This window comes from Lepidochelys kempii, chromosome 3 (assembly GCF_965140265.1).
Source record: "Lepidochelys kempii isolate rLepKem1 chromosome 3, rLepKem1.hap2, whole genome shotgun sequence".
NCBI classification, from domain to species: Eukaryota; Metazoa; Chordata; order Testudines; family Cheloniidae; genus Lepidochelys; species Lepidochelys kempii.
In genome coordinates this window covers 166,336,926-166,364,502 of record NC_133258.1, presented here as the reverse complement: position 1 = coordinate 166,364,502, position 27,577 = coordinate 166,336,926, and the positions used below count along the sequence as shown (strand labels likewise).

The 27,577-nt window shown below is 46.7% G+C and overlaps 2 protein-coding genes across 4 annotated transcripts in view; one reads left to right on the top strand and one right to left on the bottom strand.

Moving 5' to 3' along the window:
- Positions 1 to 7,264: 7,264 nt before the first annotated feature.
- Positions 7,265 to 24,063, bottom strand: NSL1 (NSL1 component of MIS12 kinetochore complex). The gene is made up of 6 exons (XM_073338939.1): positions 23,788 to 24,063; positions 21,339 to 21,423; positions 15,674 to 15,804; positions 14,057 to 14,111; positions 10,047 to 10,114; positions 7,265 to 9,353 (listed from the first exon to the last, which is right to left on the bottom strand). Exons 1-6 carry the CDS (start codon positions 24,010 to 24,012, stop codon positions 9,078 to 9,080), a joined length of 840 nt encoding a protein of 279 aa, XP_073195040.1. The 5' UTR covers positions 24,013 to 24,063; the 3' UTR covers positions 7,265 to 9,077.
- LOC140909506 (putative deoxyribonuclease TATDN3) overlaps positions 24,053 to 27,577 on the top strand; it is a 17,250-nt gene continuing 13,725 nt past the window's right edge. For 2 of the 3 annotated variants that reach the window (XM_073338942.1, XM_073338941.1), the window contains exon 1: positions 24,059 to 24,192. In XM_073338942.1, the coding sequence (XP_073195043.1) occupies positions 24,133 to 24,192 (60 nt within the window). In that variant the 5' untranslated portion in view covers positions 24,059 to 24,132. Of the gene's footprint in view, positions 24,193 to 27,577 lie in introns of all 3 variants that reach the window. The other variant, XM_073338943.1, reaches the window with a different exon arrangement.

Sequence of the window (27,577 nt, the reverse complement as noted above, 5' to 3'; positions counted from 1 at the left end):
CTGCATCTCACCACTGTTGCAGTAAATAACCATTTCTTCTTCTTTGAGTAGATGCAGCTATGTATTCCACTTAGGTGACTCACAAGGAATGCCCACAGGAGGTGGGGCTCAGCATCTATCTACACAGGGATAGCAGGACTGCCCTCCCAAATTTTGCATCGGCTCTGGAAGATGCAGTAATGGCATAGTGGTTTGTAAAAGTACATAAAGTACGTGGCAGCCCTGCAAATGTCCAATACTGAGACGTCACTGAGGAACGCTATTGACATAGCTTGAGCTCTTGTAGAATTAGCTCGTGCCTGCTGAGGAGATGTGATCGAGGCTATTTTATATGCAGACTTGATACAGGATGTCATCCATTTAGCCATTTTTTGGGAAGAGACCACTTGCCCCTTCATAAAAGCTGCATATGACACAGAGGAGGTAAACCACAAAATGGTTTAGTCCTGTCCAGATAAAAGACAGTGCCTGATATCTAATGCATAGAGAAGCTGCTCCTCTGGAGATGAATGTGGCTTTGGGAAGACCACGAGTAAATATACCATCTGGTTCTAATGAAACTCAGACTACTTTATATAAAAATTTTGGGTGTGGCCATAAAGTCACTTTGTCCTGGGAGAATTGCGTATCAGGAGGCTCTGCCATCACAGCCTGCAATTCACAGACTCTCCCAGTTGATGTTATTGCAACCAGGAAGGCAGTTTTCTGACACAAAAGCAGAAAGGGACAAGATGATAGAGGCTTGAATGAAGGTCCCATTATGCCAACACTGTATTAAGGTCTCACAGAGGAACTGGGTCTCAGACTGAAGGATGGAGACGAAGAAGCCCTTTTAAGACTCTTGCTACCATGGCATTGGAAAAGACTGATCTTCCATCAATGGAGAGATGAAATGCTGACATTTCTGCCAGGTGCACCCTCAATGAGCTAAGTGCAAGGCCCAAAGACTGAAGATGCAGCTAGTACTCCAGGATGTGTCCTCAATAGCGGCCAGTGTTGGCTGAATTCCGCAGGCCGCTGACCACACCGAAAACTGCTTCCATTTTGCCAAATAGGCAACTCTGGTAGAGAATTTTCTACTGTTGAATAGAACCTGTTGAATGGCCACCAATCAACACTTTTCCTCCTCATTCAACTATGAAGCAGCCACGCAGCAAGATGCAAGGTGTGATTAGGATTCTGCTTGAGTAGGTCAGGAGGGAGAGGAAGGAACATGGGAGGCTGAATCAACAGTGCAAGAAGATCAGAGAACCAGCACTCTGTTGGCCATGCTGGGGGCAATGAGGATAAGTGTGGCCCGATCCACTTTCAACTTGAGGATGATGCGTCGAATGATCGGGATTGGAGGAAATGCATACAGAAGAGCCGATTGCCAACTGAGATGGAAGGTGTCAGTGAGGGAGCCCAGACCGAGGGCCCCTTGAGAGCAGAACAGATGGCATTTGTGTTGTCTCTTGCAGCAAACAGGCTGATCGTCAGAATGGACCAAGCTGCAAAGATGACCCACAGGATGCTTGTCTTCAGGAACCACTCATGCCTTAGGGAAAAATTCCTACTGAGATAGTCCATGAGATGATTCTGGGCTCCAGGCAAGGGCTCAGCTACTGGAGTGATACTTTTGTCAATGCAGAACTGCCACAACCTGATCGCCTCTTGGCGGAGCACCCTGGTGTGCTCCCCCTTGCCTGTTCACATAATACATCACAGTGCTATTGTCAGTAAGTATGTGAACCACTCAGCCCCTAATAAAAAGGAGGACTTGTGGCACCTTAGAGACTAACAAATTTATTAGAGCATAAGCTTTCGTGAGCTACAGCTCACTTCATCAGATGCAGGTGCTACAAATATTCCTTTTCTTTTTGCGAATACAGACTAACATGGCTGCTCCTCTGAAATCAGCCCCTAATGTGGTTCAGAAAAGCATGACAAAAGCATTGTAGATGGCCTGAAGCACTAGCATTTTGATATGCAGTGAGATTGCCTGCTCTGACCACAGACACTAAACTTTCAGTGACCCCAGATGTGCTCTTCAGCCTATCAGGGAAGCATCAGTGACAAGAGACCTAGTTGGTAGGGGCAAGACAAAGGGAACAACTGACATACAGTTTCCAGAAGCATCTACCACTGCAAGAAGTCTAGGACCAACTGAGGGATATGGACCAATCTGTCCACAGAGTGAAGAACTGGAGAGTAAATTGTCCTAAGCCACATTTGAAAGGGTCGAAGATGTAACCTTGCAAATGGACCACCTACGCGCAACTACACACATGGCCCAAGAGCAGTTTCAGATTAGCCACTGGGCCAATGGGGCCCGTGCCTTGGAGCTCTGGCCAATTGGGGGCCCCTGGAAAAATGGGTGCCCTGCATCCTGCCCAGCCTGGCGCTCCTGCTGGGGAGCGGGATTGGGGCACAGGGGCTTGCCCCTCCCCACCGGCACTCCTGCCAGGGAGCGGGGTCGGGGCATGGGGGCTTGCCCTGCTCCACCCAGCACTCCCGCTGGGGAACAGAGGAAGCCCCCACAACCAGACCCCGCTCCCAGGCAGGAGTGCTGGTTGGGCAAGGGAAGTGGGGGGGGCGGCAAGCACCCCTGCCCAGACCCCCCGGTAGGTGTGCAGCGTGGGAGGGACTGCAGGCAGAAGGGGTGGGGAGGGGACCCCACTTGCTCTGGTCCAGGGCCCCACAAACCCCTAATCTGCCTCTGCCCCAGACATATATGAACTGTTATGGAATGCTGGACTGCAGATCAAAGCAAAGGTGGTCAATCGTCTGAAAATGGTAGGTTGGCAAAAATGCTCTCAAACCTGTAGAGTCTATTAGGGCCCCAATGAACTTGATTTTCTGAGTGGGAACCAACATTGATTTCCCGGTGTTTAGGATGAGACCAGACAATCAAGTATGCACAGTGTAGTGCATACGTGAGAAAGAAAGAACTTCCTTTCTGGACCTGTCCCTTAGCAGCAAGTCATCCAGATATGGGAAGATATGAATACCCTTCTTTCTGAGGTATGTCATCACAACAACCATACACTTGTTAAAAAACTGGGGGGGGGGAGAAGAGGGCAGAAGACAGGCCAAAAGGAAGCAACGCGTACTGAAAATAGCACTCTGCCATGACAAACTGGAGGAGTTTTCTGTGGTTCAGCAAAATTGCTGCATGAAAATAGGCATTCTGAAAGTGCAGAGCAGCATACCAGTCGTTCTGAGACAACATGGGGAGTATAGTTGATAGGGTGACCATTCCAAACTTCATGTACCGGATATATTTATTGAGTCTGTGAAGGTAGAGAATGGGTCTTATCCCGCCTTTGGATTTGGGGACTAGTAGGTACTGGGAATAGAAGCCCTGGCCCCGGTGTTCCAGAGGAACTTCCTCCACCATTCCCAAAGCCAGTAGAGAATGGACATGCTCAAGGAGTAGTATCCTTGAGTAGTATCTTGTGAGAGAGGTTTCTGATGAGGAATGGGGAGGAAAGGTGGGGAGGAGGAGGAGTGGAGAGGAATTGGATAGCATAGCCTGAACTGACTGTGCTTAGGACTCAGATGTTGGTTGTAATGGAGTCCCAAACATTGTAAAAGCAAGACATCCTGTCCTTGAACAGAAGAGGGGTACAGGGAGGGATGGCTGGGACCACTGTTCTGGACCAAGGAATCAAAATGGGCACTTGGGGGACATTCGGGGAGAGCATGTGGACTGTCTGAACCCTGGACTCATCTTCCTTCTCCTCTGGGCCCTACGCCCCTTTCTGGGGTAGTCCCACTGTCTTGGGAGAGGAAAAAGCTGCCCACAGATGCATTGCGGATGTCATTACATGTATTGTTAACCATCATAGTGGCACCTTTGAAGTAACAGTGCATACACCCCCATGGAACATAGGATAGCCCTGAAATCCCTGAAGGAGTACAGTCTCATCAGTCTTGTCCAAAAAAAAGCACCCAGCCATTGAAGGGCAGATCTTCTACAGTCTGCTGCACTTTGGGAGCAATGCCCGAATTCTGCAGCTAGGACTTCCTTTTAATGGTCACCATGGAGGCCATAACTCCGGATGAAGTGACTGCGACATCCACTGTGGACAGCAACGACATCTTTTCCACCAAGCAGCCTTCAGTGATCAACACCCAAAATTCCTCTGTTGAGGTTTCAGGCAGCCTGTCTGCAAACTTAGACATAGCAGTCCATTTTACAGAGTTGTATTTGGACATGCCTGCTGGTTCGCAATCTGTATTTGCAGGGAGGAGGAGGTGTAAATTTTCCTTCCCATTAAGTCCATCTTTTACAGTCATTGTCCTTGGGAGCGGACTTTAATCCACCCTGCTGGGCTCGATCATTCACTGTGGTTAATACCAGGGAATTTGGGATCTGTTGGGAGTAAAAGCCCTCCAATTTCTGCACCAAAATTAAGTAGCATTTCTTCATGTGCTTCACAATAGGTGGTACTGAAGCCGGCATGCTCCAAAGAACCTTTGCAGGCTCTAGGAGCACATCATTTATAGGGAGGGCCACTTTCCCAGGAGCAGACGGCTGCAGGATATCCAACAACTTAGGGGTGTTCTGCAGAAACTCTGCCTAAAAGCCCAGCGCAGTCTTGGAGGTCACTAAGCATAAGGATAAGACATTCGTGGCCAGTAGGTGCTGGGCCAGGGCCCCCCCGTCCCAACAGTGAGACGAGCGCCAATTCTGGTACCCATGGTGCTCCATAAACAGCCCCTGATAAGGGCCAGGCAGTGGAGAATGGGAGGAGGAAGAGCCCAGCCTCGACACCAAGGAGCTTTGAGTTTCTGCGGATAATGGTGGAGCCAGCCCTGAAGGGGCAAGTAACTGGTCTGACTCATCTGTCCCCCAAAAAGGAGTCCATTGGAGCTGACAGTGGAAATGGTACTGTCAGCACTGAGTACACCTCTGTTGTTCCCAGTTGTTCCCTCCGTTGTTCCCATTGCTGACCCCAAAGTCAGCAGCAGCAGCAAAGTACGTGACAATGCTGAAGTGGAGTGTGGTGAGAGCCACCACAGAAACATCAGTGATGCCTAATGCAATGGTGCCGAGGCAGTCCCTTGCACCAAGCCCAGCACCAGCTCTGCTTGCACAGACTGCGGAAGGTGAACATTGGGGTGTGGTGCCGACAGACCCAAAAGTTCAGCAGCCCATAAACCAATGACGCTATAAACTATGTAGCCTTGGCAAAGTCCTGGACCAAGGGAGAGGCTGGGATGGAAAGGCAAAGGCTGTCTGCTGGTGTGAAAAAAGCCAGTGCCAGCATCACTCTCATCAGTACTGGACTTAACAGATTCCCTACTAACTACATACAACTAGGAAATACACTAAACAATAGTTCTTAACCTCACAATTTTTCTACTACACAGAGCTCCATCTCCAACTAGGAGTGGTAAGAAGGAACTGAGAGGGGGTCAGGACAGTACTGCCTCATATAGCCTGGGGAGGGGATATGGCCGCAAGTCATAAGCACCATCCCTCTATCAGTACCGCTACACAAATTTCTCCAGCTTCGGTAAGCACACCTAAGCTGCATCTATTTAAAAAAGAACTTTTACTGTGCTCTAGCAGGACCCACACAATGAATTAGCAATATGCTGTAGGTTCACGCTCTGGCTTGCCACACACTACCTCGCCACACTCTACCTCACCATGCAGACCAGCGGTTAGTGTGCAAGCAGTACGTAGTCCTTGCAGAAATGTTGTATTGTTAATTTTCTTTGGGGGAGCTGTGGCAACCAGCAAGAGTTTGCTCTCTTTCTTAACCTCTCCAACTAGAGTAAATTCTTGTGGAAGTGTTGCTTCTTAGGAACTGGGTAGAGACTTCTGAAAAGGGAATTTACTTACATGCTCTTTGTGATCACCTCTGTTCAAGAACCAGTATGTAAAGCGTAAATAAAACGAGTTACCACAAAAATAAACCCAGACTCTGCATCACTGATTTCTCCTCCAATGGGGAGTGGATCTGCAGCCCCTCCCCACATCTACTGCTGCTTGAGAGATGTAAGGTATATTACATCTAAAATGAAAAATGTAATGGGTCAAAAATCCAGTTTATAATGGAAATGTGGTTGGAACTTATAACTATCAAGAACAGTCTTTCCTTTATGGAGTAGGTATCTCTTGCAGAATTCAGAGGCTATATTAAGAACTGCCAGACGTCTCCTGATGCAATACCACTTTACCCTAAGTTAAAAATAAAAGTTTGACTGTTGTGACATTTCAGTAAATGCACGCTTCAGACACTTGCCTTGCAACACTGGAAAGTTGGAAGTATGGAAAGTTCACTGAAGGGAAAAAGTATCTTAGACAGAAAAATGAAGCACTTTGCATATTGAGGCCATGCACAAGGAACGCTGCAAAAGAATATGATGGGTCACTTTTTGGTTCGCATTAAGAAGCTTTCCATATTTATAAACAGCAACATATTTACCATGTAGTTCATCTTACCACAACATCCACTCCAAAGAGAAGCCTTTCGGAACATTCTGCCTCTGTCATGTCCTCTGCCTGTAAGTCTGGCCCATGGTTGTCATCGGATATCCTGAACTTCATAGAGCATCCCTGTTCAGACACGGAGCCTATCCACAAGACTTAAAGTGATATTTTTGTTTCTTACCAAGTTTCCCTTTAACCTCTTTTTCCCCTACCACTCAGGTTTGGGTCTTCTTCCACACCACATCCTGTGCTTGGAATGTTCTCCCTGCTGCAGAACACCAAGCATCCATACTCACTTAATTCATATCCCTCTTGAAATCCCACTTTTCATGGAACCTTCAAACATTGTCAATATGATGCCATCTTCAGATCCGTTTATAAAAGTAGCTCCAAGATGCCTCGCTCAGGTTCTATTAAGGGGTTTACCTGATTTTTGACTTTTAGAATTCTTGTTCCTTGGGTCAGGGGTCAAGTCTGTTGATTTGTACAAATCAAACACACTGTTGGTGCTTACCTACAACTGTTAAGGAAGAAGAGCCAAAGGCTTCCTGAAACCAACTAGAGACTTTCTTATGCCATTCTATTAACTTAGGAGATGCATAGATACTAGGGATATATGCCAATACAAAATCCTAAAATAAATAGTGCTCACATATCGGTCTTACAAGTAGAAAAGGAAGATTTTTATCTGAGGGGTTGCGGGAAAAGGGGCAGAAGGAACTGAAAAGAATACGTGTGGATCAATGATTGGGTGAAGGAATGGGGCGGTTGGTGTCTTCTCATCCCCACCAAAAAAAAAAAAAAAAAAAAAAAAAAGCACACAAGCCTGCATAATGCAGGTGGATTGTATTCTTCTTTCCTATCTATATTCTACATGCTAAAATAATCCCAACACTCTTGCAATCCCAGTCCTGGGCCTCTCAAGTAGATACTTCTGTCCATACTGAGTTATGCGTGGTTTGGAGAGGATAAATAAGAACCAGAATGGGACCAGTACCTAGCGTGTTATCAGGACTGTCCTGATGTTAGGGGCTTTGTCTTAGGATCCTATTTTACACCCTGTGCCCTGGTCCCAATTTTTCAGACTTGCTATCTGGTCACCTACTGGTACCCAAGACAAAATCTGAACCTAGTTTCCAAAGGTACTAATACATTAGCCCACTAGAGTCACTACATATTCCCAGATTAGATAATTACTCTTGAACTGGTAAATAAACTAAATTGAGATTTCATATAGTATTTTTTAACTACAGTTTTATTTGATTTGTACAATACCACAAATGTTTATTTATAAATATACAAGTCATAAAAACAATATTTATGTACAAATGTTCAACATACAAATTCTCACTCTGTACTAAGTTTATATGCATTAGTTACAATATTTTAAACTAAAATTTGCCACACATTTTTTCTTAAAGATTTTCAGTCTCTGAAGGGTTATGTGGGGCCTATCCTTTCCCTCTTACTGAGTCTACTTGATCAGTGAAATTCTCCAATAAAGAGTAATTAAAGTAATTCAGTATGAGAAAGCACTTTGCATGCAATAGAGATAAGGTTATATTGCAAGCGTAAGCCAGGAAAAAGTTATATTAATAGCTTTGACTTCTGAAACATCTGAAATATAAATTATTAAGGCAAGTTGCTCAATTTAATACTCTGCGATCTTCTAGTTATTGTTATAATATGAAGAAACTCAGATGTGGGACAGTTCAGCTTGATATTAATTTAATTTTACTCTACTTTGATTTAAAAGTCTAGTAAAAAATACTGTAGTTACAGATACACACACACACACTCACTCTGCTTGGAGATCCTCTAACATGAAGAAGTGTCCTCTAGGGATCCCAAAGTAGTTGCACTTAAACACTTGTAGTTAGGAGGACATGAAAATACCGATATGTTACAGATTACAAGACCGAAAAGGCCTGGTTTTTGTTCAAAAACTATACCACATAAATGCATACAAATTTTACTAAAATTCCATGTTAGTATAACATGGATTATAAAAAAAATAAGCCAAACCCACCCAAATTTAGAATAAAAATAATTGTACTAAAAAAAGGACCAGTTTTGCAATTGCACACGAATTTCATAAATGAAAACTATTTCTGCTATACAGAGACGGACGTGTTTTAAAATTACTTTTCCTCAACAATTAAAGAAATCAACAGCTATCTAGCTAGCTATATTTAAGGAGCAATACAATAGGTTCATCCTCCAATCCTTTTATACACATGCTTTATGCATGAATAATCCAATTGAACACAATAGGTCTACTCACATGCATAAAGTTATGCACTTGTGCAAGCAACTGAAGGATCAAGACCAGAGTTTATCCCTACAATAAAAGAATATAGAAAGAATTATAGGCTAATCTATAGAGTTTACTATTTTGAAGGACAGAGAAAAATTTGTAGGAATATGAGTGCACTCTGATGAACATCACTGCTAATGTACACATTTTCACATGACTAGGATGTAACAGTAAAGAGAGAAAATATAGAAAAACATTAAATGCTACACAGCCACTAAGAATTCTCTTGTTGAAAAACCTGTAATTCACTGTCAGAAAAGAACAGAGTTAAACTATACTGTGGAAATGGGGAGAGTAGATTTTCAAGCTTGAAAGTAAGTGTAAGAAAAACTTTCACGTATTCAACGTAATTCTTCGTCTCAATGGGTAGTATTTCAACTGTGGCGAATCTGCGGTTCTCTTTCTTTTCAGGATAAGATTAGAATTTTTACTGGCAGCAGCCTCTGCTGGTGTGACTTCCACTTGTGTTATAAAGCTTTGGATTTTATTTTCTTCCTTAGCCTCACAGCCAGCAAAGACTTCTTGGCGAAGCTTGCATAGTTCTAAGATGGGCTGCAAAGTTAACGCTTGGGAAAATCCCTCTGCTCTTTCTATCAATGCTGGTAGGGACTACAAAGAAAAAAACAACAAAGCATCTCCAATCCCAAGTTACATAATTAAACTAACATTATTAATTATGGGTAGAAAAAACATGTTAACTAGAATTTGACATCCATAAAATCCCCACCTAACACAATCTTTTGGAATTATAGTTGTGAGTTACCAACACTAATTCATACAGCAATAATAGCAAGAGTCTGCATTAGCAGCTCATGTAAGGAAATTTCAGTGCAAGTTTAAAGACTAAAGAGAAGAACATATGAACAGTTTATCAAGAATAAATAAGGTGGAAATACTATCGCTCATTTCAAATTTCTTACCAAAGTGATAAAATGCTATTTAGTAGATAGAGGCAATACCATTATTCTAAAATGATGGTTTAAATGTTCCAAACACTGCAGTCACAGAAATCTTTAAATCTTTCCAACACTGTGGATATTCCAAATTACAAGAATACTTCTACAGGTCTTTCACTGAGAGAGTCTTAAAGGAAACCTAGTCCAAAGCAAGGGTTCTACTGCACTTACGACTGATAAAGATGTAGAGTCAGTAATTTTGCAAATAGAGATGGCAAAAAAAAAGGATATATTGGCTAGTTAGAATTTCTGCTTCATCAGGCCGTTTTACAGCATTGATGGAAAATGTTAAATGACAAAAATCTAAATGAAAGATTTCTTCCCAACAGGCACACAGAAATCTTACCTTCATTGCTTCACTAATCTGCTTGGATGTGACCCCTGTTACCTGCCTAAGATTTGCCATGTGAGAAGCTGCAAAGAAACACAAACATCAAAAATTTTATATTCCCCCAGAATCATGAAGTGACCCAAAAAAAAAAAAAAAAAAAAGAGCAGGAGAATATCTCCAAGGGGAACTGTAAAAATACTTCTAAAAATTATTAAACATCTGCTTTGTTGCTTTCTAAGGCATTTTGTGATTCAGTATTTTATATAACAGGGAACTGAAAGAATAAACTGCTTTGTAAATTTAGTGATCCCATTAATAATAGTTTGATAGGTTATCCAGTAGCAGGAAAAAAAAATATGCAGCCCTCAGATTTCCCGTCACTTAAAGCCAGTACTGCTTCATGTCATATTGTACAACCCATTTTTCTCATTTAGTGTTTAGAGAAGAATATTGTTTCCACATTCAGAGGGTTGCCACAAGCCAGTCACAGCGTTATTCACTTAGGAAAAATATACAAGAAATGTTTACAAGTAATCTTCCCTCACTGACATCAAACCCAGGAGCTGTTAGTTATATACATTTGCAGATGTTGTAACTGAACTAATTTTGAACTGAACTAAAGATTTTTAAGGGCTATGGTTCTAGGGTCTTCGAATATGAGCCTACAAAATGAGAAATATTTTGCTATTTACTTTCACACTTATTACTTTTATCTGTTCACCTTTTATGCTACCTTATGAGAAATAACCAACACACCCCATGTTCTCAAAGTCTCCTTGACTGAAGCCTCTTAAACATTTTTTGAGAGACCAGAGAAGGCTAAGTAATGGTATGTATCTTAGGATTTCTTGATAAACATGTGTAAGTAAATGTGCTCCATGAAACCACAAAGGAAGTCCAGAGGCACTCTCTATTGTTTCTTATCCACCAGTATAGATAGGCTGCTGTTTACCATACATGCACCACAATACTTGTAAGCAACTTGTATAAAGTTAGAGCTACTAACTGAAAATATAGTATGGCCTTGCATAAATGTCTTTAAACTCACCTATAGCATAGGTCTTACATCTCAGTAAACTGGGATGCATTAACTTCCCAGCGACTATGCAAATACTAAAAACCTGGATGTGGATGGTCATTTACCAACTTCCACCTCTAAAATTATAACTCTCTGTGCTAAGTTTTATATGTTGCCATTATTACTCCTACTCATTTATGTTGCCTGAAGGCCTCACCAAGGAGCAGACAGGAAAAGCAAGATACAAGGCCCCTGCCCCAGAGGTCTGCAACCTAAATTAGACAAACACAGGAAACAATGACAACACAAGGTTGTGAAGGAAGGAAGACAGTTTCTAGGTTTTATTTGTTGTGACATGTTTATGAAGCTTAAAAGATTGCATTATATTAGACAATAAGGTAGGGCAGAAGACAACAAATGTGAAGAGATCAGTAATGGAAAGTTAGACAAAAGTAGCAGGTTTGAGGAAAGGTTTCGTTGTTGCTATACAACTGGAATTGCTGCCCTCAGAATTCAGAGTTACAGTTATCCTTTTCCACTCAGCAAAACTGGAGTGATAAGTGTTACTCCAGAAAAATTAAGAACTCACTATAAACAAAATGGGAAGGTGTTCTATTAGATAAATTTGGAAAGATGAGAGAAGTTTGGAAGAAATGAAGTTGCACAGTAGATGAAGAATGCAGGAAACGTTTTCATTTTACCGTACTGTGGCAAAAACAGGATGAAAGTCTCTATGCAAAATTAGTTCTTGTGATCACTCTGACAAGTAGGAAAATAAAAAATTTGGAATAATTTGCAAGCTAGAATAATAGACCTATCAAGCTCCTCATCAGTCTACCAAAAGCAATTCTGGACTCTTGTCTGCTATAGCAGGAAAATGAGCACTCTGTCCTGGGAAGAGTATTACTAGTGGAGACCTAATCTGATTCCCTATCCAGGTGTCAGGCTGCATAATTCAGGAATGGCAAAGGATGTTCAAAAGGCAGGATTATTCAGACCTTGGGAGGGAAAGTAATTGCACAGCAACCCCTCTAACTAAAGAAAGAGCAGTGGACTATGAATGGACACTCATCCAAAAGGCTGGTATATCTATGATAGGAAGTTTTGATGACAGGATACAGAGTGATGGAAGGCTGAACAAAGTAAGGACTCCCCCAAATTGTGAGGGAGAAGACAAAAGCAGTTACTTGAGACCCCTCTAGGTAATCAGGAACAATGGCACATTGAGTACATTTAACATGTCACTATTGGTTAAAGGTTAGGTTTACAAGGAGAGTATTATATTCCTCATTGTTCTAGGCTTTCCAAAACACAGGGAAATGAAAAAAGGATATGAAAGGTATTGAGTAATCTAAACATTTTTGGTTTCTGGCCACTGCACTTAGTAAACTGGGATGCATTAACTTCCCAGCAACTATGCAAATACTAAGATTCAGCACAAACTACATGCTTTTTGTTAATAACTTGCTGTTGCTTTGTTTAAAAAGGGCAACAAAATAAAAACTGCCTATTGTTCAAAAAGTTAATCCATGCTTAAACCTGTAGATGTGGACACTAACCCCACCACTGAAAAAAACCCTCAACTATGGAGTGAAGTTCTTTACAGCTTCTGCTGTCACCTTAGCTACAAAAGCTGGCATTTCTGAGAGCAATCTCCTCTCAGTTACAAAAAGGAAACATTGCCTAAAGTAAAGTCAGATCAGCAATTTGAGAATTGAAAGCTTCTATCAAAACTTTACCTCAGTTCTAGTTAATGTTTCAATTTGTTTAAATATTTTTATATTGTGTGAATGACATTGTGCCGCCAAAACACACTGAAGACCTTGTAACCACAGAGTATGATTTACTGCATTCAAAATGCTAGAAATAAACCAATACCCTTTTAAAATAGGGTAGTGAAGATAATCCAGCTTATAAAGACAAGCCTTGAAAGACTCATCCTACTCATGGCCCTTAATGTTTTATTTGTTCTTAACTGTAAGTTCCTTAGGGCAGGGACAGTGTCCTGTTTACAAAAGTACTGTACCTAGTAAACTTAGGACACTGATTAAACAATTAATTTCTGCTTTAACAGTTACAATTTATATATCATATGTGTCCCACTGATGTTATACTTTTAAAAGGTGACTTGAGTGTTATAATTTTTAAGAAGAAAATCCACTCTATGCCACTCAGTACTGAATAATAAAAGCATGTCCAAACATGTGTACTTTATGCTTCTTTACCAGGTCAGCCAGTTCTTAGCAATTGCTTGCCTACTGACTGATGTTGAGAACCAAGTGGTAGTCTCACAAGACATGAATAGGAACACAGCAATTGCCGTATATGGATGAAGCCAGTGATTCATTGAGTTTGGTATCTTGTCTACAACAGTGGACAGAGGAAGATGCAAGGAACTCTGCCACAGTTATTGGATAATCTGACCCACAGAAAATATTTGCCAAACCCCCATAATTTCTTAGTGGCTGATTTTTGCCCTAAAGTCCTGCCCGTAATAGCATGAAGGTTCAGGACAAGAGAACTAGATGTGTGCTAATAAAGCAATGTAGTAGTATGCTCAGCTACTACAAGCTTCTTTGTCTGCACAGTTACATCCAGAATAGAAGTGTATTCAAATAACCAAGTTCTCACTTGTATAACTATGCCAACAGAATGAACTTTGTCTGAAAGTCACACTTGAAAGAGAGTAATTTTATTGGTGTTTATTTAAAAAATTGCATTTGGTGATTCTGCTAGGTCAGTGGGTCTCCAACTTTTTTACTGGTGACCCCTTTCACACAGCAAGACTCTCAGTGCGACCCCCCCTAATAAATTAAACACACTTTTTAATACATTTAACACCACTATAAATGCTGGAGGCAAGCAGGGTTTGGGGTGGAGGTTGACAGCTTGCAAACCCCCATGTAATACCTCATGACCCCTTGAGGGGTCCCAACCCCCAGTTTGAGAACCCCTGTGCTAGGTAGTGTTATCTCTATACATTTGCATTGTCATGACAAACACTTACCTTGAGAAGGCTCAGGTTTTATCTCTTGTTGCTTTACAACAGGCTGGTAGAGCTTCTGCATACACAAAAATATATTCAAAATATTTTTCACTCTGAAATATTTCCTTGGTTTAAGTAGTGTCTTAATCTATGTCTTTCACAGTACCTAGCACAACAAGTTACTACTGTAATAAAAATGGTTAGTGGGATTAGTGCTCTACATCCAATACAGAGAACTGCTAGAAACAGTGATCTAATTAGCTTTGTCAGTCCATTTCTTATTTAAATGTACACAGTCACCATATTAAGCTTTATTTTGCCAAACTCTAAACTCAGTTGTTAGTGCAGAGGAAAGCAAGATTTTTAGCTGAAATCTAGGTATTTTGGGAGAAGCATTGCCATCTTCTACATGATTTAGGAAATAGAACTGCAGAGCAACTCTTAGGTAACCCTTCATGGAGCCTGGATAAACTTGGAACAAAGGGAACATTTATACAGAAAGCTATTAATATGGCCAATCAGTGTCAGTTTCCACTGTTCCATCTTTGCAGGTATTTGTGTATGAATAAGAACATTCTCCCTCAAAACTCAGGTTCTCCTGCTATTTGACCCTGCCATGAATCTTGTGATCTGACATCAAACAGTTGTAGCAGAAATGAATGTAACAGTAGATTCAGCATTAGGATTTTACTTCAGGTTGAGTGATGAGGCTATGAGGGAGGAAACAAACTTATTTCAATACTAACATCTTCAACAGTTAGAAAATGTTTTTCGTTTTTATAATACAAGGGAAAGGTGAATAACATTTATATTCAAGTCTGACCCATACAATATTTTCCCCACTACAAGTCACCTCTCAAAATTGTGAGCAGATCAGGATAAGAGAGTCACTTCTTTGTGTCATTAGTCACTATTGGAACAAAATTCTTGTGGCTCACACACTTTGTTAGCAAGTCTGGAAATACAGAAGGCAACAGTCCCAACTGAGGGAAGTATAAAACTTGCACTGCTCAAGCATTTTTAATGGATTGACTTGAAGAGCCTTAAAGAAGGCAGCCTCCCTTTAGCAGATGTAGGAGATTGAAACTTGTGCAGAGCAGGTTTAGCTGTTCTTCAGGAGGAGTGTTTTTGGAGAAAAGTGTAAGGAAGCCCTGAATCTCCATTGCTATGGGCTATTATATGAAGCCACTGCCTCGAGACACATATCTTGAGACAGTGGCGGTAGCGGGAGTTGTGCTGCCCATGAGGATGCCTTACAGCCAAAGATGAGGAAAATATAAAAAACTATTGCTCAAAAGTGGTTGAAAGTGATGTATAGTGATGCCACATTTTAACAACTTCGTAATTTTTGCTGAAAAATTTAGGTAGAACAGAATAATTTAATTAGTATTACTGCAAAATCTGAAAGGACCACCAGTTACAAAAGTAAGAGGAGAGGTCTCTTTGGGGAAATTACTTGAGGACTACCGTAAATCATAATTAACATTAACTTTGTAACCTGAAAACATTAACTATTGCAAAAAAACCCAAAAAAACTTAACAGTCTTGCTGCATCTCAGCAAAGATTTAATAGTAGAGTGCGATAAAGTCTTATTACTAAGACTTCATCTTTACAAAGTGCAAAATAAAGATACTTACCAACATTTCTTGCTCTGCTTTCATGGTTTTGATTACATGTACTAATATCTTTCTGGGACACTGCTTACGCTTCGTAGCTGTCTCTACTATAAGTTCATCAAACTGATCTTCGAGGATTTTGATGTCAGAACCTAAATTCACAAGAAAAACAAGGTGACACAGTACACAGTTATTTTAAGTGTCTTTAAAAAAAATACTAAAATTATTACAGGAAACTAAAGAAAAATAAAGCAAAATGTTGCTCAGTCCTTCCCCCTAACAGCAGGCATTGAAATTTCTCATGGCATTTAGTCTCCTTACTGTTATCCCGTTTCAGGGTAGCTGGCTCAACAAGTGTTATTTGTACTGGAACAATGCTTAGAGAGCCCAATCAGGGATCAGGCCCCACTGCGCTAGGCACTGTACAAATGTAAAATGAAAAGATGATCTCTATCCTGAACTGCTTACAATCTAAGTAAATTTAGTTAGCTACAGAGGGTGGGGTCAGGTTTGTGTTTCATGTTTTTTGGAGAAGTTAGCATCCATTAGTCTAAATCACGTAAAGTGAGCCTATAAGAGAGATGCCCCATCCCCTCATAAATGTATACAATACAGCGAAGCCATGCTGGCAGTGTAAAGCTGCTAAAGGTACATGTGCTAAATGCTCAGATTCCACACTGAATATAATATAAATAGAGACTGATTCACAGGCAAACATGACGTGGGACTGCCCAAAAGTAACTGCTTTCTAGAACTCTAACACTGAAAGTCAGCTTAATATTATAACTGCGTATAGACAAGATCTTACACGATACTAATTTCCTGGATGCCTTGAATCCTTCTGAGAAGCTTCAGATTTATGAGAGCATTGGTTGTTGCTAAGAGATGGGCTACACATCTTGTAGTTTTATACCGGTATAACTATTTCGGTCAGGGGTGGGATTTTATTCCGAAGTAATTATAGCAAGGCAGCCCTTAGTTATTCCCTTTTGCGAGTAAGATATACCAGTATAAGCTCCTTTATACCACTATAATTGCATCCACACTAGGGGGATTGTTCTGCTATAACTATACTAGTATAGTTAACGCAATTCAACTTCTGTGAGTAGACAAGTTCTAAGAGGCTAGTTCTCATGAAAGAAACAGCTCCCTTCAGCAAAGATAGTATACATTGGAGCAACTAGCTATTAGAAGTGATTACTGATCCAAAGCCCATTAAACTCAATGGAAAAACTCCCATGGACTTCGATGGGCATTGAATCAGGACCTCAAGCTTGACAAGTATTTTGTCAGATCTATTAAACCCCATTACTTTGATATTTGTGGCAGCCCTTTCAGACATGTATTCAGCCTGAAGACACATGCTAGACTTCAGACAAATTTTGTACTCCTTGAGAATTATTACAAGGTGTGCTGTAACTATACTGTGACTCAGAACAAAGGCTGGCTATTTTTAAGACAATGCTCTTCTTCCAGCAGTAATGGCGGCTATTCTTCACTACATTTAAAAAAAATAATTAAATTTTCTGAGGAGATGAAGGGTGGTAATCTTGACACTGAGCTATGCAATGAAATATAGAAAAATTATATTTTATCTCTGTACTTATACAGACACCACACACTTACGAGTTGATCTTTCTGTAATACAAAATTTTTTTTCTAAGAGCAATTTCTTAAAAGTATCAGACAAAATATGCAAGGCATTTTTCCTTTGGCTGTAAAGTACGGAGAGAAGTATTATGTGAGTAGTGTTTGCAGTATTAGTGTCCAAAATAAGTTCTTAGCTTCTCAAATATTGCAATTGACAATTTTTAAAGCTAAATACTATTAGATTTGTCTGAGGCTTCAGACAAACTTTAACCAGCTGCCTATGTTATTTAAAGTCATATCCTCTATCATTACAGACTATGAAAACTAGAGTTACCCTAACCCCATTTCCTTCTGTTTTGTAACAGTTCCATTCCTGTATCCTAGAATGCATGTGATCCAAAGGCTGAGCACATTTTAGATGTTAGTGTATTAGGGAAAGATGGATATTCAGCACCCTCTACTGATCAATCTGTGCAGCATCAGTGGATGTGGAAGAAATGTCAATAAGCAAAACAATAGAGAGGGTGGGAAACTGTTTTCCCATCCCATGAAAATTTATGAGATTTCAAAACATTTCCTGTTCTGCACTGGGACAAAACCAAGTCCTTCCAAACATTTTCACAAAATAACAGACACCTCCCTCTCAGGCGAGTGCTCTGACCACCAGGCTGACGACTATTTGGGGTAGAGGAGGGAATTCCTCTTTCAATCTTTCCTGTTGGAACTGTTCTACTTTGGCTACATAAATCAGTTTGTCTCTGGTCCAATAAATATGTACTTATTTATACAAAGTGGAATAGCTCTAAATCCGACCCTGAAGTTTTGATTTGTTGAGAGCAAACAACCAATGTTGTGCTCCAACCTTGTTTCCCATCAAAATAAGTGGGTTATTTATACACACACACACAAAATTCACAAGACTTATAAAATAAGAATTTTTGTAACAGATTTTGCACTACTGTAATGAAAATCAATAGTTTACATGTTAAAATAAATATTTCTCCTACAACTGTATTAACTGCAAACTTAAATGCTGACTTGAGCATTTCTGGCATGTTTCCACTGATATTCCAATAAGAAACTAGCACTGACATTAATTCAAAATGATCCAAAGTGGGTTAGGGTGAATCTTCTCTACCTACTTGTAAGAATTTTCAGATTTTTTTTTTTTTAAATTCAAACCTTTTTTGTTTGATTTTTTTTTAAAAACAGGGGAAAAAAGTCTTCCATAAAGAAAAATGTATTCCAATAAAAACTGATCCACATTAAAATAGAAACAAAAATATCCTTCCATAAAGAAAGTTTCCAAGATGATGCAAACTTGAAAAACACTATTTTTACAATGGTTTAAGTCAAGACTCTCTAAAACAGAATCCATTTCTTCAAATCCAAACTTTCAGCCAAGAGGAAGTGATTCCAGAACATAGCTTGCTGTCTCCTCAGCCTAGGTCATCAGTTGCAGCGTTTTTAGAGCTTGCTGACCAAGTAGCAGCTCAGGGAACTCTTCCTCCACATTCAAGTCCATACCTGTGTTTCCAATTTCACTCAACCATTAAGTTGCATGTGAGGAAGAATACCTGACACTCACTAACAGGTATATGCAACTGAACCATACTGACTGTTTTCTGTGAACACTAGAGGATGCTAAGAATCCCCATTATTACAAATTAAAAGATATTAAAAGCAGTAACTGCATGTGACTGGGTGGACTAGGCCCTGAGGCCCCCTGCTGGAGGCCTTGTGATCCTGCCACACCCCACTCCAGAAAAGGGCAGCAGAGGGGTCCTCCACGCTGCCTAGAGTGGCTGTGTGGGAAGCAGACACTCAGGGCCCAACAGGTCAGTATAAGAAGACCTGCAGAGCCAGAACAAGTTCAGTTCCTTGCTGGAGTTGTAGGAATGTGCATGGTGTGTGGGTGGCTGACAGAGCTATAGGACCTCGGATGAGGTCGTGCTGCCAGAAGCCAGGCAGAGTGAGAAGGAGCCCTGAGTTGATTGCGGGGACTCCATCAGGACAAGGTCCTGACGTAAGGGTGAAGACAGCACAGGGCTGTGGTGAAGTGGCTCAAGGAATTAGAGCAGCAACATGACTTAGGTAGGGCAGGACTACACTACAGCCAGGATCGACGCTCTGAGATTGATCCACCGGTGGTCAATTTAGCAGGTCTAGTGAAGACCTGCCAAATTGACAGCAGATCGCCCTCCAGTTGACCCCTGTACTCTACCCGTGACGAGAAGAGTAAGGTAAGTCGACGGGAGAGTTTCTCCTGCAGACCCCCCATGGTAACTTGACTTAAGGTACATCGACTCCAGCTACGTTATTCATGTAGCTGGAGTTGCGTAGCATAGGCTGACTTACTGCGGTAGTGTAGACATTGCTGTGTCCCTTTATCTAAGGCTGATAGCTATCTACATGATCCCTGGGCTGGGACCTGGAGTAGTGGACAGGCCCGGTCCTCCCCCAACCCTACCAACAGCCACTGGGGGAAGCGGCGTGGACAGTGAGACATCCCGAAGGAGGGAACTGAACTATAGTGGCCCAGCTGGAGACCTGTAGCCAGGAAGCCCCAAGAGGGTGAAGACACTGCCTCCAGGGAAGGAGCCCTGAGCCACTGCTCTATTCCGGAGCAGGGACAAACAGAGACATCAGAGGGCACTGAGAGAAGCCCCTGTTGGACTTGTACCCCAAAATGGGTTCAAGTTGCTTTTATCTCACAGATGACTTGGCCGGAGGGCTGAGTCAGCAAAGACCCACCACAAACCGAGAGAGCATAGGCATATGCACTCAGCCAGGGGGTGCTCGCAAGAGGTGAGTGCAGCACCGTTACACTGCAAAATAAACATTTTTCCCATTCATCTATTCATTACACCCACTTTTGTGTCTCTGGATATAATCAAGGATGCCAATCTCTGTGATGTAAACAGACTTTTCTCACAAGAACTGGCTTGAGATACCACCAAACAACCATCAAGATAGTATAGGAAATTACAGTAGTATTACCTAACATCAATTTTGCTCCCTTAGGATGCACAAGGAATTTAGCTTGTCATTAATCTTTGGCTGGTGGTTTTGCAGGGGTGGGACTTTCATTACTTTGCATCCATTGGAAACTCTCAAACTTTGATACTAGTGACCCCTTTCACACAGCAAGCCTCTAAGTGTGACCCCCTTATAAATTAAAAATACTTTTTTGTATATTTATCACCATTATAAATGCTGGAGGCAAAGTGGGGTTTGGGGTGGAGGCTGACAGCTTGCGACCCCCCATGTAATAACCTCGTGACCCCCTGAGGGGTCCCGACCCCCAGTTTCAGAACCCCTGCTCTATTATATGTTAACTGTTACTGTATTTCTCTTACGATCAATGTGAGGGAGTTACATCATAGGCTGGGGGTGCCATGATTTAAAAAATTGCAAAGTAAAAAAAGGTTGAGAGTTTACTAGGAAGAACATTAGTTTCATTTTTTTGTTAAATCTGATTTATTTTGCATTAAAGCTTAAAAAATAACATCCCTTCCATTTGTCCTATTCAATTTAGATAGTAAAAAATAAGAAGAAACAAGACTAAGTGAATGGGACTGTAAAACAAGCGATCATGTAAAATGAGGATTATTTTTTCAAACTAAATCTTATTTTGTAAATATTGCATTAGTCCTTTTGTTATGAACCCTTTTGCAGGATAATTACCCTGGACATTGGTTATATAAACTTAAACTTCTTTATTTTGAAATGCGATTTACCTATTATTTATAAATCACCCATCATCTTGATAACTGAGTATTAAACAAAACTGAAATGTTCAGAACAAACTGAGTTCTCTCCCCCACCCCCATTTGTTTCCAGGTCACAGGGATACAGGAATTTACATGTTCATGGATTATTTTTTCTCTTTTTATATAGGGAGGTTGTTTTAGGGGAAAGGTTTTATTGAAAAGGTGTGTGTAACTCATTAATCTGAACACACATAAGCTTGGGTTCAGTCTGATCTTTTCCCACAGCATCACATATATTAGCAACAACAGGAGGAACAATTGCTTGATTAATATGCTAAGTGCTTAGACTAAAGTGAAGACATTATTAAAAACCAAACACACACCATTCTGAAGCTCAGCATCATCTGAAGTTTCCTGCCATTGGTGTCCATTAATGGTAATATTCTCCTGAACTGCTGTTTCAAAGTTCTGTAAGAAATTCAGATCAAAATGTTTGAAATATTATGCTTACTAACCCTAACAATGTAATATAACACAGCTAACAACTGAATTTAAAGAACTTGTTCAGCATTTTCATTCAGGCAAGGATTCCGTCCACGTTCCCTTGAGGTTTTTTTTTTTCCCCTTTTCCTTCTGTGACCCATGTGGTACCTCGACTCAAGTTTAAAACACATGAATGTGGTCTCTTTATTTAGGAGCATCATTTGTTCTACACATCCAGGAAGACGGGACTGGCAAGAAAAAACTGAAAGAAAGTAGAATTATGAGAGCATGCTGTAGCCCATCCCCCTGTCTGGCAGAAATAGAAACTGCTGCAGAGTAAGGAGAAGCGCTGGCCTCCTCTCCCGGACTTGGCACCAGGAGGAGTTAGTGAGGATAAGGAGGGAAGCCATGCAGCTACCTTTGTCTATAGTTTACAAATTCTCACCTCTAAAGAAGATTACTTCTCTTGTGGAGGTTGGGTACTGGCCACTTCTTTATGGTCTATGACAGTGGTTCTCAACCAGGGTCTATGACCTCCTGGTGGTCCATGAGCCCTTTCAGAAGGGCAGAGGGGCCCGCCCCACTGAAGCCAGGGGCACCCCCCCCCCAGGGTTGAAGCTGGGAGCGGCGGGGGGCTGAAACTCCGAGCTCTCTCCCAAAGCCGGGAGTGGCGGGGGGCCTGGGCTGAAACTCCGAGCTCCATCCCGAAGCCGGGAGCGGCGGGGGGATGGGTGGGCTGAAACTCCGAGCTCCACCCTCTCCCCTGCTGAGGTTGGGAGCAGCAGGGGCTGAAGCCCTGAGCCCATGGGCAGAGTTGAGGGGGCACAAGGGTGTTGCTCCCCTCTCCCCAAAACTGTAGTTCCTTACCCATAGTGGGGCAGTCCCCACGGCAACTCACCCCCACTCTCTGGCCAGATCCTGGGTGGGAAGCCGGAGCCAGGCAGTGCGGGGCAGCTGCTCCTCTGGCTGGTGGTGCCAATGGAGTGGGCAGCCATGGCATTCCCCCATCTGCTGCTGGTGCCCAGGGTTGCGGCTGCTCCTCAGCTCCCAGCCCCCTTTGACTGCTCATGCAGCTGGTCAGAGCTGCCCAGGCAGGGAGCTGGCTCCGGGGCCGGCAGAGCCCTCAGGGAGCAGACACCAACACACAGCTCCAGACAGGTGAGTGGCCTGCTGAGGAGAGTCCGGGTGTGGAGGTGGCGCTCCCTCCCTGGACCTTGCTGTGCGGAGCTGGCCGAAGCCCTGCCGGCCCTTGCCTCCTCAAAATAGAAGTCAAACAACATCATGCCCAAGGGTCCGACCCCGGCCCAGAGCCCTGCGTCCACCCTTGCTCCCCCTGGGCCCTGGAGTTTTTAATAGCATGTTGGGGTGGGGGATCTCAGAAAGAAAACATCTGAGAACCCCTGGTCTATGACACTTCTCAGAACATGAAAACCACAAAAATAAAAAAAGGATGGTTTTCCTGTTTCATTAACCTATTTAAGGGGATACCAACAACGTGGACTAGAGTTTAAAAAAAAAAGTGAGTTAAATTAGTTTCAGGTACTAGATGTTTCCTTGAGTTCTTCTGACAAGTTTTTATGGACTTACAAAAAAGGAGAATGTGATTGTATTTGTTCTTTTCCTGTCCCTGCATGAAAGACCCATACAAGCAATAGGGGAAACAAGACCAATCCCCAATCCTGAAATGTGAGCCACACAGGCAGATTCCTGAGCAAGTTTGGAGCCCCAAAGAAGTCAATGGTGCTCTGTGTGCACACAACTGGTTGGATGGCCGGATCAGGGCCTAATTGACTGCACAGGAATAACAATGACACTGACTATACACAAAACACACTAAAATGTACAAGACAAAGGCTGAAACACAGAGACATTTCCCCCTCCAGACTTTAGAAGCAGCTGAGATCAAGGGATGTAAAGCAGGGCAGCAGTGTCTAATATTATCACCGTTCTTAGATTAGAATTCAAAATGGAGTTCACAAATTTAAGATTTGGTCCAAAATCAACAAGATGAAATAGTAAAGACAAGTACGAAGTACTACACTTAGAAAGAAAGAAAAAATCAAATGCACAACTATAAATTTGGAATAGGTGGTGGCTCTGCTATAAAGGACCTGGGGGTCATAGCAGATCACTAACTGAACGAGAGTCAACAATGTCATGTAGTTGCAAATAAAGGCTAATATTTTGGGGTGCCTCGGCCTCACCAGGGGCACCTGCCCGCCTCGGCGCTTTGCCCTAGGGGGCGGGGCGGTGCTCTAGTCTCTCCGCCACGGGGACGGGGCCCAGCCTCCCCCAGGCGAGCGGGAGCAGCATGCGGCTCCCGTTCACCCCCGCGGCGGTGGCTCTTACCCACAGCGCGTCCCGCAGCGCCCGCTCCCGGCTCTGGGCCCCGAGCTCGCCGGGCTGCCCGTCGGCCAGCGCCCGCACGTAGGGGGCGCAGAGCCCCAGCACCTCGCCCACCCAGCGCTTCGAGCAGCAGCGGACGCGCATTTCCCGGAGGGCCGGGGAAGGCGGCGGCTCCGGCCCCTTCGCCGCCGCCTCCATCACTCCCGGCCGGGCTGGGCTTGCCGCCATTTCCCGCTTTCCAAACCGCCGGAAGCGGAACCCGCCCGCCCTTCGTGCACCGGCGCCTCAGGTCACCTGTCCGGGTGGAAACCTGGCACCCCTCAGCCGTTCCGGCCTGGGGCGCTCGGGATGGGGGCCGCGGGACCGGTGGATTGTCACTGCCACCTCGCGGCGCCGGACTTCGAGCGGGTGCGGAGCAGCCCGGGGGCGGCCTTTGCTCACCCCCTGCCCATCGGGACCCTGCCCCTTGGTCACCCCCGCCCCACTCCACCAGCACCCCCCTCCCGCCCCTACGTCACCCCCCCTGGGGACCCTGCCCCTTGGTCACCCCCGCCCCACTCCACCAGCACCCCCCTCCCGCCCCTACGTCACCCCCCCTCGGGACCCTGCCCCTTGGTCACCCCCTCCCCACTCCACCAGCACCCCCCTCCCGCCCCTCCGTCACCCCCCCTGGGGACCCTGCCCCTTGGTCACCTCCGCCCCACTCCACCAGCACCCCCCTCCCGCCCCTCCGTCACCCCCCCTGGGGACCCTGCCCCTTGGTCACCTCCGCCCCACTCCACCAGCACCCCCCTCCCGCCCCTCCGTCACCCCCCCTGGGGACCCTGCCCCTTGGTCACCTCCGCCCCACTCCACCAGCACCCCCCTCCCGCCCCTACGTCACCCCCCCTGGGGACCCTGCCCCTTGGTCACCTCCGCCCCACTCCACCAGCCCCCCCCTCCCGCCCCTCCGTCACCCCCCCTCGAGACCCTGCCCCTTGGTCACCTCCGCCCCACTCCACCAGCACCCCCCTCCCGCCCCTACGTCACCCCCCCTGGGGACCCTGCCCCTTGGTCACCTCCGCCCCACTCCACCAGCACCCCCCTCCCGCCCCTCCGTCACCCCCCCTCGGGACCCTGCCCCTTGGTCACCCCCTCCCCACTCCACCAGCACCCCCCTCCCGCCCCTACGTCACCCCCCCTGGGGACCCTGCCCCTTGGTCACCCCCGCCCCACTCCACCAGCCCCCCCTCCCGCCCCTACGTCACCCCCCCTGGGGACCCTGCCCCTTGGTCACCCCCGCCCCACTCCACCAGCCCCCCCTCCCGCCCCTACGTCACCCCCCCTCGGGACCCTGCCCCTTGGTCACCCCCGCCCCACTCCACCAGCCCCCCCCTCCCACCCCTCCGTCACCCCCCCTCGAGACCCTGCCCCTTGGTCACCCCCGCCCCACTCCACCAGCCCCCCCCTCCCACCCCTCCGTCACCCCCCCTCGAGACCCTGCCCCTTGGTCACCCCCGCCCCACTCCACCAGCCCCCCCCTCCCACCCCTCCGTCACCCCCCCTCGAGACCCTGCCCCTTGGTCACCCCCGCCCCACTCCACCAGCCCCCCCCTCCCACCCCTCCGTCACCCCCCCTCGAGACCCTGCCCCTTGGTCACCCCCGCCCCACTCCACCAGCACCCCCCTCCCGCCCCTACGTCACCCCCCCTGGGGACCCTGCCCCTTGGTCACCCCCGCCCCACTCCACCAGCCCCCCCCTCCCACCCCTACGTCACCCCCCCTGGGGACCCTGCCCCTTGGTCACCCCCGCCCCACTCCACCAGCACCCCCCTCCCACCCCTACGTCACCCCCCCTGGGGACCCTGCCCCTTGGTCACCTCCGCCCCACTCCACCAGCACCCCCCTCCCGCCCCTACGTCACCCCCCCTGGGGACCCTGCCCCTTGGTCACCCCCGCCCCGCCCCACTCCACCAGCACCCCCCTCCCGCCCCTCCGTCACCCCCCCTGGGGACCCTGCCCCTTGGTCACCCCCTCCCCACTCCACCAGCCCCCCCCTCCCACCCCTACGTCACCCCCCCTGGGGACCCTGCCCCTTGGTCACCTCCGCCCCACTCCACCAGCCCCCCCCTCCCACCCCTACGTCACCCCCCCTCGGGACCCTGCCCCTTGGTCACCCCCCTCCGTGCCCCATTGGACCCTGCCCCTTGGTCACCCCCGCCCCACTCCACCAGCCCCCCCTCCCGCCCCTCCGTCACCCCCCCTCGGGACCCTGCCCCTTGGTCACCCCCGCCCCACTCCACCAGCACCCCCCTCCCGCCCCTACGTCACCCCCCCTCGGGACCCTGCCCCTTGGTCACCCCCCTCCGTGCCCCATTGGACCCTGCCCCTTGGTCACCCCCGCCCCACTCCACCAGCCCCCCCCTCCCGCCCCTCCGTCACCCCCCCTCGGGACCCTGCCCCTTGGTCACCCCCGCCCCACTCCACCAGCACCCCCCTCCCACCCCTACGTCACCCCCCCTCGGGACCCTGCCCCTTGGTCACCTCCGCCCCACTCCACCAGCACCCCCCTCCCGCCCCTACGTCACCCCCCCTCGGGACCCTGCCCCTTGGTCACCCCCCTCCCCACTCCACCAGCATCCCCCTCCCGCCCCTACGTCACCCCCCCTCGGGACCCTGCCCCTTGGTCACCCCCTCCGTGCCCCATTGGACCCTGCCCCTTGGTCACCCCCGCCCCACTCCACCAGCCCCCCCCTCCCGCCCCTCCGTCACCCCCCCTCGGGACCCTGCCCCTTGGTCACCCCCGCCCCACTCCACCAGCACCCCCCTCCCGCCCCTATGTCACCCCTCCTCGGGACCCTGCCCCTTGGTCACCCCCCTCCGTGCCCCATTGGACCTTGCCCCTTGGTCACCCCCCTCCCCACTCCACCAGCACCCCTCTCCCGCCCCTACGTCACACCCCCTCGGGACCCTGCCCTTTGGTCACTCCCGCCCCACTCCACCAGCACCCCCCTCCCGCCCCTATGTCACCCCTCCTCGGGACCCTGCCCTTTGGTCACTCCTGCCCCACTCCACCAGCACCCCTCTCCTGCCCCTACGTCACCCCCCCTCGGGACCCTGCCCCTTGGTCACCCCCGCCCCACTCCACCAGCACCCCTCTCCCGCCCCTACGTCACCCCCCCTCGGGACCCTGCCCTTTGGTCACTCCTGCCCCACTCCACCAGCACCCCCCTCCCGCCCCTATGTCACCCCTCCTCGGGACCCTGCCCCTTGGTCACCCCCTCCCCACTCCACCAGCCCCCCCCTCCCACCCCTACGTCACCCCCCCTGGGGACCCTGCCCCTTGGTCACCTCCGCCCCACTCCACCAGCCCCCCCCTCCCACCCCTACGTCACCCCCCCTCGGGACCCTGCCCCTTGGTCACCCCCCTCCGTGCCCCATTGGACCCTGCCCCTTGGTCACCCCCGCCCCACTCCACCAGCCCCCCCTCCCGCCCCTCCGTCACCCCCCCTCGGGACCCTGCCCCTTGGTCACCCCCGCCCCACTCCACCAGCACCCCCCTCCCGCCCCTACGTCACCCCCCCTCGGGACCCTGCCCCTTGGTCACCCCCCTCCGTGCCCCATTGGACCCTGCCCCTTGGTCACCCCCGCCCCACTCCACCAGCCCCCCCCTCCCGCCCCTCCGTCACCCCCCCTCGGGACCCTGCCCCTTGGTCACCCCCGCCCCACTCCACCAGCACCCCCCTCCCACCCCTACGTCACCCCCCCTCGGGACCCTGCCCCTTGGTCACCTCCGCCCCACTCCACCAGCACC